Below are 20124 nucleotides of genomic sequence, written 5' to 3'. Positions count from 1 at the left end.
TCCAGCTACTTGAACTTCCACTGAGAACCATCCAAGAGTTACTACGCACTCTTGTAAAGAATTAATAATTCAGTGGAAACGCAACAAACGCTCGCGATATCTCGCTTTAAGTCGCTGGAAAACACAACCACGTTCTCATACTAACTCTCACGAACTCTCTTTCAAATAATCAGAAACTCTGAAATGCATATCACGAATTTACTCATGTTTTATTTAATCTTTTTACATTAGCTTAAAAGCTATCATTAGATCGGGGACTTTCATGCATTTGTGGGAAACTTAAAAATATAAACATGCATAGAAAGCTCATGACACATCGTCTAAGTCACACAGTATATAAAACACGTCAAAGTATAGTGCTTTTTATAAACTTCGTTACGTAGAACAATCTTTTATTTAAAATTATGTTCATAAAGATATAAATCATCAAACAAAATCATGTTTGTATCGTTAATATTATTTATTTTGTTTATAATGTTGTTAGTGACATTTCTTCCCAGTACATATTTTTTATTTGTTCTACAGATTAATAAAATCAAGTAAATGTAATTTTTTATTTTTATTATTATTCAGTATTAGGTGAAAGGTAGAAAAGTTACTATTTTTAGTGATAAGGTACAACGTCGCGATAGTGTCATCACAGGATAATTACATGAAGCCGAAATCCATAAGAAACTCATGATTCCTTCTAAAGATTAATTCAAGTGATTTCAATTTTATACAACATTTCCTCGAATCCTTAAAGCATTCGCATTTTCTCATGTTCTGACGAATTAATTCACGTTTCCTCGAATTCTGGCAAATTTGTTCCAATTTCCTTGGTAATTCCTTCTGAGTTATTTCGTATTTCCTGGAATATTCGCTAATTACGAAATTCGCGTTTTCCACGATTCTGCGCGAATTACGTAGTGTGACATAACGAACAATTAATTTACATTTCTTTCCAGTTCTAATAAATCAATAACTTAACGAAAAATTAACATACATTTTGTCCAATTTTAACAAATTTGTATTTTGCTGAAACGTTGTGCGATTTTCTTTTGAAGAGCGATGAGAACATTTTGTTTAATGTTTGAAGCGAAAGTGAAACATTAAAACTGTGACATATTTTTTTCCTTATACGAAACGCAAAACTGAGCTTTTCCAGGAAGTGAAAAATGATAGGGGATAGGCGGAAACTAGCAAGGCTGGACCTGTGGCTCCCTTGAGATACGACCCTTCGATGTCCGAATCGAAGACGATCAGTCTTCGTTGAAAGCTTAGATCCTGAACTCCACAGGAAAAGAAAAAATTAACAGGATTTGTTCGAAGAAATATATGGGACATATAGCGTTAACAAATGATTCGACGTGATTAAAGCAGAAAGCGGAAATATGAAAGTTTTGATAGATGATTCCCTTTGATCGTATAAAATTTTTATTCAATGAAATATCAGTTTTTTTCAAAAATATCAAGAATCGACTTTATGTCGTTTGTATGATGTAGCATTTTGTGTCGTATTAGAAACTAATTTATTTTTTATTGTTATCGGAATGGTTATTGGAACAAGGAAAATATTTCTTGAGATTTAGCTTCCATTTTTTATCTTGTTTTTCTTCAGTAGTACTAATTTGCCTTGAAAATAGCATAAAGAGACAGTGGTATTCGCTCTAATACAAATTAAAATCGTATTAAAAAATTCCTTTATTTTTATTAATTGTATACAAATTTTAATTAATCTAGTTGAATTTAAAATTCCTTCAACCCTTGGAAGAAATCGGACAAACAGCGTTACCAAATTACTAACACCACAAGCAAAGTTTAAGACAATCTTAACAAAAGTTCTAAGAAATCTCGAAAAATCCTCAAAATATAAAAAAACTTTTAATAGAATCTTGCAAAATCCTACAAGTTGCAAAAAGATCTGACTCTGCCTCCTCGTAATCCTACCCACTGCAGCTCGAAAATCTCGAAATCTCTAGTTTCTTTCACCCTAAACTATGATAACATCTTTCAATCTTTTACGATCAATCAGCAGCTTCAAATTTGCCAATATCTCAAGGAAACTCGCCAGCACTTGTAAATCTCAATTGGCTCGAAACTTGGCTCTGATTCGCGTATTGCGCGTATGCCCTCGAAAACGTATCTAACGCTTTGCCTCTTTCATCCTGCCCACTCTCGCTCTTCTAACAAATCGTTAAGCTATTCCCAGTGCTCGCTACTGCGAAGTGAAACGATTCACCGTTTGCAAAATGTAACAGCTACGGCGTGGTACTGGGCACCGGTGCTGGCCTCGTGAGAGAAACTGCCGGCCTGGTGCTGGGCCATTACTTCAGAAAACGGCGGGAGTTCGTCGAGATGGTCGTGCAAGCCGGCACGGGGGTGGGAATAGTGCTCTTCAGCGTCTTCTACAGGGAAGCTGTCGGGTAAGTTATTTCCGCTAGTAGATAAGAATAGCGTCGTCTACCTCGAACACGAGACAAGCAGAATATTGGCACAGTTTTAATTTTCAAATTTGATGAAGATTTAATCGACACGCGGTGGATACTTTGGAAGATGCTTTTCAGCATTTTTAATTTGGAAGGAAAATTTGGAATTATTATATATATTTGTTTTTCGTATCTTTGATTATAAGAGGAAACTTGGAATTATAAATATCTTGTAATACTCATCGTCTACTTTGAAACTGATGCAAGTAGAATATCGATATAATTTGATCTTGGTAGAAATTTAATTGGCGCGCGAAATTTAATTGTATCTTTGATTACGAGGGATAATTTAGAATTATAAATTTTATAATGTTGTATCTATAAGTTGACATTTTGTTGCTAGCAATATGTTTGGAATTTCGTTGAAGACAGACAGATCGTTTAAGTAAAAGTTGAATATTTACAGTATTTACAATGTAACTAATTTTGATTTCATTAAAATCAAGATATTAAGAAAACAAGTATTGGATTGTATCATAAATTTGTTCTGTTTCTATATCTACTGTGTAAACGAAGAAAAGACGTTGAAATAATGTTAGAAGCTGACAGAATAACTGACACAAGATACAAAGTAGTATATGGAATAATAATCAATTCTGAAACATAGTAATTACGCGTATAGACACGCAGGTAGAATACATCATTGTGGAAACAGGAAAATGGAATTTGGACGCGTATGATCAGACAAGTAGAACAGTCGCGTATCAGATCTGACGGGGCCAACTGAATAACTACGTTAGCCCAATAAGTAGGATAGATACATATCTGGACGGGCAAATAGAACACCTCCGTGTCTGGTCGTCCAAGTAGAATGGGATTGAATGTAATCAGACAAGTAGAGCAGTTCGCTATAACACGTGTGACAATATTCATATCTAATCAAACAAATATACAATATATCCATAAAAATAAACTGACATCAAACAATTTCATATTTGATCAAGGAATTAACAATTCTCTTTATTTAATTAAACATTAACTTCATATAATTTAAAAAATGGAAAGCGTAATATCATCTGATATGAATAAGTTATCGAATGATATAATCTTATATTTGTTTAATAAATTAACAATTTTTATATTGAATTAAATATTAAAATTAATTCCACTTAATTAAATGAGAAATAAACTAACCAGTGTAACAAATCCGCATTTATTCATCAAATGAACAATTTTATGTGTAATTAAGCATTAAGTCTTTATTTAATTAAACAAATGAGGAACGAATATATAACGTATGTTTAATTAGCCATAAAGACACACATAAGGATTGTCAGAATAATTTCACATTCATTCGTTAAATCAATCATTTTTATTGATTTAATTTAACTCGAAATAATAGAGATAATATCTAGACTATAGGTAGCTATGCAGATTCAAATTTTTTGCGATCATAAGTGACAATCTGACTGAAACCTCAGCAAAGATTTCTTTCACCCATTAAATGTATTCTGACGAATTATCTACGCTGAATATTTTATATATTTTTGCTTATTATGTCTGTTCTGCGTATTTGTCCGCCTTTAGATTATTAATAATAAAAATAATGACTAATGAAATAACAAAATTCACATGCAGTAAAGCGTAAAGGAACGCAAGAAAATTATAGTAGGAACGCAATTATCATTCCATATTTCAATACCGATCATCTTGCTCCAATAGCCCGCGCACAATCCAACGAGACAAATCAATCGATTTAGAACGAGACTACCAATCTTATTGCGTGATATCACATTGCCATTACGCGAACAGTTTGAGCATTTTATCGGCAACGAATAATTTTTCCATCGACTATAACCGATTATTATTCAAACGATTTTCTGCTGCACGCTATTGAAACAAAGGAAAAACGAAAATCGTACAGAGGTGTCTATTAAGTATCGACACGCAACGACGAGCAACGTAAATTGCGGCCAATAAAATTCCTCTGAAGATCGTATAAAGGTTTTTTGCCATGTCCATCTGTTGAAAATGCCGGACAGATTGGAATCTAGGTGGACGTAGAGATAATTGCACATCCAATTTTCTCGATGCTGGTATCGTCTCGAACAAATGGAATAGTTCGTTCGTTCGAATGTCGATCACAACTGTATAACATATCCTCTAATCTTTTCAATTTGTTTAGATATTTCACGATAGACGAATGGATTGATTTCGAATTGTGTTATAATTAACATATACTTTTGTCTCTATACGTCCGAACATTTTGAAATTATTTTTTATTTAGTTACATTTATCTTAATCGAAAGGAATTTATTGAAATCCATGAAACACAAGGCTATAGAATTATTTATTCTATATTTTAATAAAATTCGTTATTCACAAACTTTGCGAAAATTTCGATTATTGATTCATTCGATCGAATCTTCCAATGTTTAACTTTTTCGTAACAATGTATTATATATTTGCAAAACGATTAAAAAATATTTATATTTTTCGAATTGAAAGGACTTTATATTTATTTAAGAATTCATTTAAAAGTATATGAAAGGTGTCATGCATAGTTTATATTATAATATTACTCGTAGTTGTTTAAAAATTGTTAAAAAATTCAGGAATATTTATTATAATTTATCGTTGTAGAATACGTCAAACATTTGTACATATCCTGTTTGTAAATGCTAGTGAATAGAAGGGAATTCCGAGTGTTTGAGCTTAAAGTGGTCTTATTATGCTCGAAGACTATGTTCATTCGCCATAATTAAAGCAATACTGTTCTCTGAATCAAATATGATCGTGTTCTACTTTTGTAACCGTGTAATTTTCTCGTTATATCAAGAATTTCGCTGACCTGGCTAGATACGAACTTTTTTCACTTCCTCGAATACCCTAATCATGCATACGTGCACATGCATATTTTCTCGTTTTCAAATATGAAAAATTTTCTCTTCGTAATATTTTGTAAACAAAATACCGGGTAATGTTTTCCCCAGCATTACCGTGTATTATATTTTCAAGTTTTTATCAAAATTGAGTTTTCTTCGTAACATTATAATAATTCAACTTTAAAATTAGATTTTTGTAAAATGCTAATATAACTTTTCATTGAAACCACTCCAATTTTATTCAAATTCTGAACTCCTTTCTTATTTCTTTCTTTCTTATTCTTTATTTATTTTTTTCTTAATTGCTTTGGATAATATTGCCACAGTTGTCGCTAAAATGTTATTTTTATTAGGATTCTTAAGAGTTCCACATTTTTTCTTGTCCACTTCTATTTTCCTAATACAGTTATTCTATCTTTAATTAAATCAAATTAATTACTCTCGATAATATTCAATATTTTAAATAAACTAAAATTAATTACCTTGAATAATATTCCCACAATCGTCCTCAAAATTTTAATTTCACTGAAATTACTCGAGTTTCGAAAATTTCGAATTGGACAAGTTCCGAATTTAATAGGTCACAGAATTTTCTAAACAGTTTTCTAAATAATCAGAATTCAGAGAACGCGCAGTTCAGATGACATATTCTGGTTCGACTGAACCGCAAGCATAGAATGTGCTTAATCTCGAACATCCAAGAAGGAAAGTTGGTCGAGACGCGAATTACTTTTCCCACTGTTCTTAATTGTGTTAATGGATCGATCACACTTTCCGGCCGAATATTAAGCGGCGATGACGAGAGAAGAAATGGCCCGTTTGGAATGCTTTTAATTAAACGAACGAAGGAGAAGATCGTAAATTCAGCGTGGGACAGTGCTCATAATTAAATCTCGAGCGGAGTAATTCGAGGGTAAAAGTCGAAGTTGGGAACGCCAGAATCTAGTTTGGCAGATAAATTCATTTTGAAGGATTTGCTTTGACGTTCAAACGCTCTTAACTTGGCCTCTGTCTTTTCATTCTTCATTCCTCAAATACAAACACTTGCGCACAGGTTTTCGTGTGCTTCATGAGATATCTTCTAAGAAGAAATCAGTTTATATGTCAGGTTGTTCGAAATGTTTCTTTCGTTTTATAAGGAAATAATAGACGACAATATTTTTTGTTTTATACTAATTTATTGAATTATTCACGAATATAATAATAGAAATAGAACGACATGGATTACACATAATTCAATAGAATAATATAAAACAGAAGTTGTTGTTCATCTATGATCAACTTATGAAACGAAAGAAACTTTTCGGACAACCTGACACATATAAGTTTACAATACGTAAGTTTCATAAACGATATTATAATTGTGAGACAATTATTAAAGAAGAGAAATTTGGAATAATTTGTTATCAATTTAATATTTTATATTTTAAGCTACTTTAAAAAAAAATCTACATCCATGTAGGTTCATAATTGGTCGTTTTATAAATAATGTTCTAGGAGTTGAAATTGGAAGAGAATTTTTTTCACAGAAACAATTTGGCAAGATCGATTTTCATCAATCTTCGTTTCCAGTTTTTAATTCCCAAAATATAAATAGTTTGATGATTTTCGTTTTATGGGTATTCAAGTGTTTTATAAATGACACTCGCCAGCGGTTGAAACAGGTCGAGATAAGCGAACTCATATATTACGTGCTATATTACTTTGTGGTGGCATGAAAAAAATATTTGCCGAAAAAACATAAACGAAAATTCTTCATTCATGGTGATACGAAAAATATTTTTCAATCGAGAAAATTGAATCCTCTCGTCGAGTTGAAATTTTGATAAAACAGAGTGTGCACATGGTTTCGATGCAGTAAAATTTTCACTCAAGTATCAAAAACTCAATAGAATTTTTATTACTCGTAATAACTGCACGTGATAATTTTCGAGAAATAAAATTCTCGACAAATTTTCAGTGCAGAAGTTCTTTCATCCCTAAAAATATTCTCACTGAGAATTCAAAGGCAATGAGAATTTTATCAAGAGAAAGGAAAATAAGTGAACAGCTTAAGGAAATCCTGGAATCAGCAAATGACTTGTTGCATCGTTAAGATAGCCTAATCGTCAGAGATGAGACACGACTCCTCGCCATTTGCCAGCGGACTAATGCTTTTCCCGGATCCAGACAAGTGATCCATGGGTCACAGGCGAATCCACTGCATTGCAGGTGTGTGGTACCGGGTATCTTCATGCGAAAATAATCCAGATACAAACTCGATTTCGAAACTAACACGCAACAGTAACAATTAGATAACATGTGATATTTCTCTCTTATATGTTTAGTACAACTATTTTTTCAATTATTTATTAATAACCTTTTTGCAAGCGAATAATACTAATCTTGTTAAAAGAGACAGAAAATACATTTATGTACTGATGGAAATTAATTATGTTAATAATATTTGTATCAAATTTACGTGAAACATATTTGTTTAAATATTTTGAAACTAGCAGCACGTGATTTAATCACAAAATTATGGATGAAATTATATTCTTTATGACCATTGCGACCATGTAGATGCAACAAAACATGATAATGATAAGATCAGTTTTAGAAGCTAGCATGTAGTATTTAAAAAATTGCACGTTGCAAACCTTGACATTATTTATTTATATATTAATATAACGTAACATGATATTTAAATAGAAAGTTGACAATCAAGTGAATTGTATTAACTATATTGTACATAGTGCACGTACACTAATCTTTGTTAAAGAATTTAAGAAAAATTCGAAAATTTTGAGAGTAATTGGGAAAACGAATTAAAAGTGTAAGACTGATATGGAATAATTGAAAAAATATATAATTGATGTAAAAGTAATTTATAGGTAATTTGATATAATAATTTACCAAAACCTATAGTCCATATAAAATAATAAAAGGAAACATATCATTGATATAAAAATGCATAATTAAACAGAAGACGTAAATAATTTTATACAACGATGTATAGAAACGTGAAATCGCCTGATCAGTTTATTCATAGTGAGTCAGTCTATTATGCCACTTTACGAACTATAGATTTAGCCAGCGCTTCGTCTGTAGAAATTTCAGAAGTCTACTAGAAATTTTTCCATAGAGTGGGCACACTTGTACGATCATTAAATAAATGATAACAGAGTATCGAACGAACTCGAAATTACGAAATTAGAGACGAAACTCGATTGTTATTAGCTGGCGTAGCACGAACGAAGCAGACCAAACGTTCGTTCTGTTTAGGAAATTGTAGGAAATGAAATTGTATCGTTCGTAGCCTGTACGCTCTGCTTGCCGCTAATTGAACGAATTCGCATTCGCCTCGTTGTCAGAATATTTAGGGAACCGTGTAACCTACGCGAGATTGCACGGTTACCAGTGAATTTTATTTCGCGAAGCTTGTTCGAATATTAAAAAGCCTGGCGAACATACCACTGCAATAATTAATACCCATAACTCGTTCATCATTTTCATTTTTCATTTGCAAGTTTTTTTCTAAAACTTTTATATGGTTGAATGTTGGTAATGTAATTAATTTTATTATCAAGTTGTTAATTAAATTAATATAATGGTATTCATAACGGTCATGATATTAAATTACAATAGTATTTATTAACTTTTAAGTTGGAAAACAATGTAACCTATATTTATTAGTATAACGTGTTTTATTCAGAAATAAATTATTTTTCTGTTCTATTATTATCTCTGTGGTCAGTTCAAATGTCTCGATATTATTCATAATTATTAACTTCTTTTATGTTTAGAGTTTAATTTTTTATAATTTTTATGTTCTTTATTTTTTATGTTCTTTATTACGACAATTCAACAACTGATTTCTCTTCCAAAGAAGAAAAAAAACATAAAATAAATGAGGTGGATATTTTGAATTATTTTACTAAATTTCTATGACACATAAATTGACATTCATTAAATGTTACATTGCATTTGTAAAATTTATTACACTGGCGTAAAATCATTTATTTGTAATAATTATTGTCAAATATTCATACTCAGTAATCCAAAAATAAAATGAAATAAGAAATAAAAATTACAAATATCCAATTTTCGAATTCAATTGAAAATCTTCTACCCCTTACACTTTCCTTCAGAAATAAAATTTCGATTACAAAAGATCAATATAAAATATCCATACTCAATAGCCGGAAAACAATTTATAAAAATTACCATTTTCAAATCTCCGAATCAAAGCACAAGCTTTTTATCGCTTACGTTTCCCTTCATCCTAAAAACACAAAATTCCATTTATAGGGGACAAATTACATTCCTATGAGACACACCCGAACCAATTTTCTCCGGAAAAAGATCATTTTTTCCATGAGCCATTCTCGCGATATCCAGCCGTGAGCTGCCTTGAACGACATTTCATCGATCGGCTAACACCGTGATTGGTTCGATCATTGATTGATGGACCGTCGAATGGCGATTGATTGATGGCGGTTGGCGTTTCGCTAGAGTCTCTGTATCATTTGGACGTTTGGTAACTTGTGCGTGGTTTCAGACGCGAAATACATCGATTAATGTTCCTTTTTTCTTCTTTTTTTTTTCTTGCCACAGTAACACGTTGAATAGTAGCCAGCGGAGTTATAAGCCAGAGAGTTAGATTTATCGGATGCGTGGGACTATCGCGCGAAAAATCGCGTGGGCGTGTTGCCCTTGGTTACATTGAAATGCGTGGGCGTCCAAGTCCACGCTCGTTCCATGGTAACATCTGCGTAACTCTTACAGACGTAACGTTTTATTGTACCGTTGACTCGCGCGATGGAATTCTTTAACAGAATTTTTCTATTGGGAAAGCTTATTATTTGTTGGTTGTTTAGAAGAAGCTTTGTTCCTATTTTGCGAAAACTATTTCATTGTGTCGAGAAACGGTTGCTTTGGAATCTTGTAAGTCCGAATTAGGTTGATGATTATGAATATAAAGTGTTATTCTTTGTTAGAAGTTTGCAAGATGAACAGAAGAAGGTTGGTTCCCTTTTCGCGAAAAGCATTTTATACTTTCGACTTCGTAATTCTTACTTGGTTCCTTCTTGTTAGTAATTTGGGAAGTAAACAGAAGTAACCTGGTTCCCTTCTGCGAAAAGTATTTTATTTTATCCTTTTTAAGATTATTATTCTTGTTCTAGGTTGCTTCTCAAACTTAATTATTGAACTATTTCGTCTTAAATGTCACAGATAGTTAAACATGTACATCCTAGTTATAACTTAAGGAATTATTATCAAAACAACATTTTAGTATGTTGATAGTAAAAAAGAATGTACAATAAAAATAGTTCAAAAGAAACTCGTCCCGCAATTGAAACAGCTACAGAATTAATTACCAGTCATTGTAACAGAATGTTAATCAGAATGAAACAAATATTCCAAAGTACCAAATAATCCCATTCCATGTATTTCCACTATGCAGCATTCCGACTTTCCACCCTCAAATACTCAAATAACCAAATCAAAAGGACTACAATCTACCACAACAAAAACCTCCCTTAACCGCAGTAGCCACCTTCAGTGAAACATTTCCAAGAACAGACATTAAAGCAGGATTTAGTGACATGATTCGTTAGCAAGTATAAAAAAGGAGAAACAAGGGGAGAGTTTAATTGCGTTCCGTGTAACCGAGATGATGAAACCATTAAACAGGCGAGCATGTACACGTGCTTGAGACCAGGCTGCATCGTCAGCCAGTGGTATAAGCACGGTATTAACGCGACACGTGTTACGCGTACGGAGTACAGTCAGCCGTGTTTGCCAGGCGATCGTAATACCTCGTCACCTGTTATTTATTGTGCCTGTAACAAAGCAGTAAGGCGATACGTTCTCTTCGTATGAGGAAATACGCGTGCCAGAGAGAGAATAAAGGGGTTCGTACTCGACGAAACGTGTAGGAACGTCGTAAACGTCGGCTGACGGCTGACCTGCGACTTTCACTCGGCAATAAGCGACGAATAAAGATGGTTATTGTTCGTGGCTGACATGCAAGAACGCGTCGAAGGAACGACAGTGAACATCACGTTCCTTTAAAACGTTCCTCCGTCATGCACGAGGATTTTATTCTCAAAGAGGCTTTTATTTGTACGCGATGTTATGTGGACGTTGGAAAATTTGCTTATTGCAATTGCAAGTAAATAAATAACATTTTATCATTTCGTATTAATTTATTTTATTATCGATTTGATTTCAGAGATATGAATTTTAATGTAAATTCGGATGTTTCGCCGAGAAGGCTACGTGAAATAATCTCTTTGGCGTTTTAAATTCCCCTGTGAGTTTTGATATTTCATTCCTGAATCCGTTTAAGCTTGTGAATTTTAAAATACGAATCTTTCAGTTGTTTAAATTGATATTTCCGATATTACGAATTCGTATATATGTATCTCACGGTATACACGTTTCGAAGAATCGCTCAAGGGAACTGTTTTGAAAGCATATCTTTGTATCTACAAATATATCTTTTTCATCGTTTGAGTGGAAATTGTGATACTACAAACTTACGTACGTGTTTCGAAATTTCGTTTTAATTGATTGCTTTGGAATTCTACGCGTTCGCGTGAGTTTCGTAAAATTGTTCGAGTGAAATCGTTAAATAACTCTTTCGACGTTATAAATCCAAATGTGAATTCTTTTATCGCTACATAATCAAAATGGATTCACAGACACTAACGAACAAAAACCAAAATAATTAACTGGAAAAGAAACTGGTACAACATCGTAAATCTGCTCTTATTTGTCCAATAAAGTAGAAAGGATGTGCAATTACAGGACGTCTGAGTAATTAAGCGAAACGAAGACATGCACCAATAAGCAGTTTCATTTAAAATTCAACAGCGCGTTTTCCCTGCCGTATCTAGTACGGATAAGTATACCGGATAAGTAGTACAGGTATACCTGTATACAGACAAGTAGAAGAGGTCAACATCTGTGCAAGTAAAGCGGTAATGTACCGACAGGCGAAGAGAATAATCCCGTATCGAGTCAAACACGATCTACATGCACCTGACCTGGCAGGATATAGTCTCGCATGGGGTTCTATGACGCTTGTAGATTGTACATATGTACATATGTACGTATTCAAACGACGTTCTAGACTTTGTAAACAGAATATTCGCGTATTTCGACGAGCAAGTAGAATAAGTTCGTTCGTGGACGGATAAATATGTATCAGGTCTTATCAAATTCTTAGGATCTTTCCACTATTATTCAAATATTTTTATTTTAATATTAATATATTAATATCCATGAAAGATTCGTCATAAGACTGTTTATAATTTTATATTTCATTGTTTATATTATTACATTGAAATTTGGTTTTTCGTAGATTTTTAAGATTAAAAGTTTTATATTTTTTGTTTTTTATAGTTTGCATTAGTATCTTTTATAATAATGTTATTATGATAATTAGTACGCTAAAGATTCGTTATAATTATACTGAGGGCTTTCATGCATTTATGCGAAATTAAGAAGTGGAAAATTATGTCGAATACTCGTTATATGAAAAAATATACATTTTATGTAATATAAATATACATATCATAAAGATAATATGTGATAGATGAAACAATTTTCACGTTGTATAAGATATTCAAAATATAATAGTGATTTGTATAATGTGTGGCAGGTAGAACCATTTTCTACCGAGGTTCTACTTTTTCTATTATATTTTCGAAAATATGAATTTGCATAAAAATCTGTCATTTTAGTCATAGAATTTTTTATATTCCACGTTTCATCATTTACATTATTATTTTTTGTAATAATACATTATATCCTAACTGAACCTGAATTTTTATATATTTTGTTCCTTTATAATTTATGAAAAAGACGAAGAACGATAAATAATTTATTTTTATGAACGATCACGTTGAAAACTTAAGTTTCGAAGTTTGCATTTCGGAGATCAATTCTTTGCGAAAACGTCCAAACAAGAGCTTTATTCGATCAGAACTTTTGACCGGAGTAAACTTTTCAAGAAAGGTGCCCCTATTCTTCTTTCCCCATTGAGGAATAACTTTCTTCTTAACGTATTGGGAACTTCTTCTTAATCTAAATTTTTGTACCACTCTATCGTAAAAGTCATCGATAACAACCTGATTGGTTTGTTAAGAGGGAAAATTTTACTGCGATATATAGATTCTTAAAAACTACATTTTAATTAGAAAATACCATCAAGTTCAGTAAAAGTTCCCAAAATTCTAAGAATTCTCCAAATAATTGAGAGAAAAAGATGAATTAACTGTGAGAGAAAAGGGCGGTTCGTTGTATCCCATTAATGAATCTTTAAATTATTCTCATTAACAAATATAATTACTTGCAATTCTTTGATTTTTAATTTAATCCCAAAGCTTTCCTAAAATATATTTAAAACGAATATTAGCAAACAGAAACTCTAATATGTGCAGCATTTAAAATGAAGATATTAAATATCTAGTGACTAAAAATATACTTTGGAAAAATAGCAATACAACAAATCAATAAATTCACACGGCCTAATCGTTAGAAGTTTACTTTAAAAAAATTAATCTACAAGATAATAAATTCATATTGTCCAATTGTTAAAAATATACTCTGCATCCTTTAATTACACACGTACATTTAATGAAACAATTAATTTGCAAACCGAATAAATTGCACACCTTCACGCGCAAGTAGTATGAGTCCATACATCATCAGACAAGTACAAAATTCTATTTCTCGTCTAAGTAACACGTCCATCGAGTCAGACATCACAAGTGCCATTATTTATCGTAACGTGTTCGAAAAATGTTTGTCACTATGAAAAAGATTATCGAAACGTTTCTTTCTATTAAAAAAAAAAAAAGAAAGAAAAGAAAGAAATGAAGAAATCTCCCTTGTCATAGAATTACAAACGATTCACCGTTTAATGTCTCGCTGAAACAAAAGCGTGTAAGACTCGCTAAAGTTGGACTTTACAGGCGCCAGTTGCGGCGAAACGTCGCGTTATGAAGTTTGCGGTCGCTTCCAGTGAACGACGAAACAGAAACTTTCTCTGTTCGGTGAATGTTGAGAGTCTGCGAATCCATCGTGCGTAATTTCGCCTTTTCTTAATTAAGGATTCCTCTTTCACTGGCCAGATTCTAACGAATTCACGCTCTCGAGAGTGAGAATATGAAACTATGAACAATTTTCTCTCTCTGGGTATAATTTCTTCTTTCCTTTTTTGTGTGGCTTTTTATTTAGTAAGAGCCTTTGAATATATTAGGTGTATACAAAAGTAATGACCATGTTTTTTGTTGCCACCAACTTAAAGCTAACGGCTGTTACTTTCGTATACGCTTAACACGTAGCTATTGGGTTGGTCAATACCATCTAATGACAAAATCCGCAATCACCTAGTTGCCAGCCCAATAGAACCATCGGTGTGACTTTATTAAACTTATTGTGAGCAGGTAAGAATTTATTGAACGAATATCGTGGTACATTGTTGTGAATAGACTACAGATTTTTATGCGTTTACGAAAAATTAATAATTGCGACAGAATGTATATACGAATGTTACAATATTTAATGGATCGAATAAATCTTCACGCAGATTGCATTTTAACAGTTCCGTTAATAAAAATATGAGATTGTAGAAAAGACCGCGGTCAAGTGATCAATAATCACAAATATTTGTGACATCGTTGCAATTATTACTTTACGAATGTATATCAAAAGATAGAATTTCCTCTGTACAATTCCACTTTCTTATATTTTCAACTCCCCTGTTTCCCTTTTAATTAACAAACAAAATATTCAGAAAGTTCATAGGGAAGTTTAGAAAAACAGATTGAAGACCTTATATGTTCGTAAGAAAAGTGAGATTACAGGACAAGCATAATACAGTAGGATGAATCAGCAGCCAAAAACGTTGCGAATTTTTTCGAACACTCCAACATTTACGAACAGAGGTATATAAGAATGTAATTAAACAAACAAACGTTTTTAACCGATACTAAAAATTGACAGATACGATAGAAATACAAATGGAAGGAGGGGAAAAAGTAATGGAAGGATTTAATAGCGAAGGGAGGAAAGTTGCGTAAGGGTGGGTCGTAAGCAGAGAAAAGAAAGAAATTCTATTGTGTAACCATAACGACACGGTGTTCCCGCAGAAAGCTGGGCTGGGAGCGTGGCATGCAGTCAGTAACCGGAGCTCTGTCGTTGGCCTTCTTCCTGGGCTTGATTTACAGGAGCGCCTCTCTCTATCATCCGCAACGACGGGCCATGTTACACGTGAAGAATCAACGAGGTGGCAAGTTGAAAGAGAAGAAGACCGCGTCGAAGCCACCAAGACAGCCATGGGTGGATCTCAGCCCTCTAGGTAGTCGGCCTGTCAGGATGTTGATGTTGGCCGCTGGGGCAGCCGGTTTCGGCCTTTATACGCCCGCCTTTTACATCGTGAGTACCTTAATTACTCTACCAAGCAACTGCCTTTAGGCTGGGTCCTGTTCTTGACTCTCAGAGTTGAGAAGTTTGATATTGCAACGTTTCTCGGCTGTATATAGGCTCGCGATAGTATTCGAACGTCTGTAATTTTGCGAATGCATTACGTTGTTGTACGAAACTTCAGATTTTTCGTTGTCCAACAATTCGACGAGAAAAGAGACAATAATTACGTCGCGAAATATTTTAATTTACCTATCATTACGATGGATTGTTCGTTTCTTTTAATTTTATCGTAAAATCCAGCCTCCAATAACATGTTATGAATATATCGCGTGTGTTACGCGAAACATTTTCAAGTTTCATTAGCCCTGTTGCGAAACTCGACTGTCAATCAAGCCTCAATCAAGCCAAAAACCAAATTGATCATGTTAAGGTATGGAGAGAATTTGGAGAGGTATTACAAAGAACTTGTGTGTGTTTTCCCTCACTCTCGCATGTACAATACAAATGTACTATATATTCAACGAATCAATTTCACTTTTTGTAAACTTTTCAATTTTATTACATACATAGCGTAATTGATGTTCATTTTTGAAGAAATATTTGATTTATTTTCATAAATCCATTTATAGCAAATACCAAAGTCAATATAACCTTGTACTAAAGTTTGTAACATCAATTTTCCCTATTTTTCGACTTCTGCATATGAGTCAGTGTGGCTTCTGAGTGTTTCAATTGCCGAAATTCTTTCCTCCTTTACCCTTTACGAACATTAAACGCCTACAAACATTATCTTCATATTTTGCATCTGTATAGGCTTTAAAAATTGAGAAATAATCGAATCATGAATTAATAGAAACATCGCAGGTTCTATTTGTCACCATAAAATAGATAGTAACTGATGATACGAGATATACAACGATTCAGCGGAGTTAACTTTTCAACAAAAGGCTAACTAACTGATCACTGGCCAGTTTGTAATACCATGGTCGGACCATCCGAAAAGCTGAATCGTCAAACTGCCAGAAACACGCGTATTACTCGGTAGCAGCAATCAGAGAACGGGCCACAGTTGGCAACTTCATTCTACAGTGAAGTTTCGGCAAAGTTAGGCGGTTTACACGTTCATAATCGCGGTTGACCTCGCTTCTGCACGCCCTGTCTCAATTTCTGCACGCCTACACGCGTCAGTTAGTATTTCTGATCTGATAGGAGTTCGTGAAACTGTTTCCAACGTGATATTCTTCGCAGTGAATGACGTTCCCGAATGTTGGAAATCGATGTGAACAGAAATTTAATTCGTAGAACTGTGAAAACTGAATATTTGAAAGCATACACGAAGTAGAATTATTAGAATCGAGACAGGAAAACGTAATACACCTCATCTTTTAATCTTTCACACAGAATAATTATAATCCCCTTTGAGTTCTCTCACTTCGTATGATACTAACAATAACTTCTGCCTTTATCGATTCTGTAAATCTAAAATCTGATATAAATCCTGAAAGATCTTCCTAGCTTTGGAATCACTTCTCTTCCTATCTTTCTTCCACGTTATCAGAAGTCTTCGTCAAACCGTACAGGTAATAGGAAAAATATATAAAATATCCAAAACACGATTCCGTTTATAATATTTAGCAGATAAAACAATATTCCACCCAAATTCTATTTTTTAATAACCTTCATAAAAATATGAATTTGCATAAACAACTTACTGACCTACCATGACGATATTAAACAACAAACCTCGTAATTAAAAACGTGCCATTACCTTTCTTTCTCCAACAAACCAGATCAAACCTATTCGTCAAACGTCTCCCAACGCTATCGATCCGATAGACCCCTCTTCAATTAACCACTTATTCAATCTATTGTACATTCAGATCTGTCTCTGTCGTGGCAATCAGCTAATGAAAAATACATCGGTTTCAGGCTATCCAGGGCCACAAAGATGGTTTGGAGGCGAGTGCAGTGGTACTTTTGCAGACTTGCCTGGGTTTGGCAGCGACACTCGGCTGCGCAGCTTGGGGTGTCGTTACCGCGAGACCATCTGCCCAATGTCTAGTGTCCAGGCAATATCTCTGTCAGGCAGCACTACTCGGAGTTGGTCAGTATACAACGCGTTACGCTGTTGTGGCGAGGGTGCTCGAACCGCGTTGCGGATCACGAGGGAAGGTAGTTTGGTCGAGAGAGAGAGAGAGAGAGACAGAGAGAGAGAGACAGAGAGAACGGAGGATCGCGTGACTGAGGAGCGTTCTGCGGTGTCGAGGAGTTTGCTTTGGTTTGAGCGAGACGACGTTACCCACAGATCCGCCTTGGATGGAGAATATCGGGCTTTTAATGAAAATCGAGGGAATTTTGGAGAGACGTGAAACGAAGTATAATTTTGTTGGAAGTTTCAAGAGATTCGAGGAGAATGTGACTCCGAGGCCTTTTTGCACAGTGGTTTGACGATTAATAATATCGATTAACGAATCACAAGTTTTAGATTATAGAATTCTGCTGTATAATTTTATCATCCTTTCGGGGAATAATCAGATTATTTGGAGTTTGTAGAATTTACTTGTGAATTTTAGGCGTTTCCTTATCAAATTTTGTCGGTATTATGCAAGAGTATTAGAATGTGTAACCTGTGACTCGTAAAACTTTGCTGATATTACTTTAATCGTGCGAGAAAGCGCGGGTGTGAATTTTAGAGATTCGTAAGAATTCTCTTGAAATTAAATAATTTTGTAGTATTGCAAGGAATTTGCGAAAATCCAGAGGAATGTATTTTGAAGAACTTTAAAACCGTAGGACATAAAATTCTATATCACTTGTTAAGTTCATGAATTTATTCCTAAAATTGTTTCGCAACAAAAGTGGAAAACAATTCTAGCCATTCGTGTGATACTATCTTGTAGGTTTTTGAACGTGTATCTACTACGTTTTATCAACCATTATAACAACCTAGGAAGCTTAGTGAGATGGCATCTTGTATTCAGATGGTTTCTAGTACCGAAGCTCGCAACATTGCTACATTATTCGCAAAACGACGAAGCTCTATCCCAAAAGGACAGGAGTTAAGCGCGCAACCTCAAACAGTATCAACTGTAATTTCGGTGTTTCGCTAGGTTTGACGTTGCTGCAGTTGAAGGTATGCACGAAAGAGGATATATTCACGATATATAGGAGATGTGATACACATTGTACTACAACGAGCAATATCCTGCAATTACTCTCAAAGCATATAATTTGATTACTGTATTATAGTCGCGTTTTCAAAGAACGTCATTTTCCTACCTCGTAATTCGATTTTATAATTCTAACATGTATGCAGTTATAGTACAATATATAACAAATTACAATCTTTTTATTCGTATCAAACATACCTTGTGTACATTATATATCAATCAAACTTCAGCTAATCCTTTTGCAGTATTCTAGATTTGATTATAACAAAATCTCTATGAGACGCAAAGCTTCCCAAAAAATTCCCAACTCACTGACAATCTTTAAATCTGATGCAAATAAGAAAAAAGAAAATTAAAACTAGAAGCGATCCATCGATAGAATTTCCAATATCAAAATCTCTCTAAAAAAGTCCATAATTTATACAACTCACCGACAAACTCTAAATCCAATCCAAACACGACACAGAAAATTAAGCATCAGTCAGGGAAAATTATCCATCTTCCCACGATGAAAAATATTTTCGAGCACCCAGTAAGTAGAAAGGGTAACCACGGTCGTTGGTGGCCGTCGTGTGTGTTATGCTTTCGTCCAGAAGGTTCGTCGTCCGGAGGTTTCTAAACGTATAGCCCCCATTCAGTCCCGGGGTAGACTTCAACCCCCCGTCCACCTTCCCTCTACCGGTTGTGTGCACCCTTTTGAAGCGGCCTGGGCTCTTCGAGTGTCAGCCGCATACACGTCTTTGCCCCTCATTCAGCCGGCTTACCCTCGACTCGAGTTCTCGACACAAAGTATTTTCCATTCTGTTCTCGAGTCACCCCCTCGATGGCTTCGCCACTCTCCTCTCTCCTTCTCTCCCTTTCTCCCTCCTCTCTCTCTCTCTCTCTCTCTCTCTCTCTCTCTCTCTCTCTCTCTCTCTCTCTCTCTCTCTCTCTCTCTCTCTCTCTCTCTCTCTATCTCTATCTCTATCTCTATCTCTATCTCTATCTCTATCTCTATCTCTATCTCTATCTCTATCTCTATCTCTATCTCTATCTCTCTCTCTGTTACACATACGTGCGCGCACATTTTCTCTCTCTCGTCCCTTCCTTCCTTTCTTTCCTTTGGCCACATGGAGACGAATATCGCTCCGACAGAGAAGGAGAGAGAAAGAGGACCGTTGCAATCGTTAATGGGGTTGCTTCTGGACAGAGGAAGCGCATTTAAAACGCAACGCTAAGCCCAGGCTCGCAGTGATTTCG

At 34.3% G+C, this 20124-nt stretch overlaps 1 protein-coding gene across 4 annotated transcripts in view; it reads left to right on the top strand.

Moving 5' to 3' along the window:
• LOC132904871 (monocarboxylate transporter 10-like) overlaps positions 1–20124 on the top strand; it is a 288582-nt gene that overhangs the window by 250298 nt on the left and 18160 nt on the right. For all 4 annotated transcript variants that reach the window (XM_060955673.1, XM_060955669.1, XM_060955672.1 and 1 more), the window contains 3 exons: positions 2241–2405; positions 15439–15724; positions 17645–17819. In XM_060955673.1, coding sequence (XP_060811656.1) covers positions 2241–2405; positions 15439–15724; positions 17645–17819 — 626 coding nt within the window. The remainder of the gene's footprint in view (positions 1–2240; positions 2406–15438; positions 15725–17644; positions 17820–20124) is intronic.

The sequence above is a fragment of the Bombus pascuorum genome, chromosome 3 (assembly GCF_905332965.1).
Source record: "Bombus pascuorum chromosome 3, iyBomPasc1.1, whole genome shotgun sequence".
In the NCBI taxonomy this organism is placed as follows: domain Eukaryota; kingdom Metazoa; phylum Arthropoda; class Insecta; order Hymenoptera; family Apidae; genus Bombus; species Bombus pascuorum.
The sequence above is the reverse complement of the archived record's forward strand: the minus strand, read 5'-3'. Positions and strand labels throughout refer to the sequence as shown.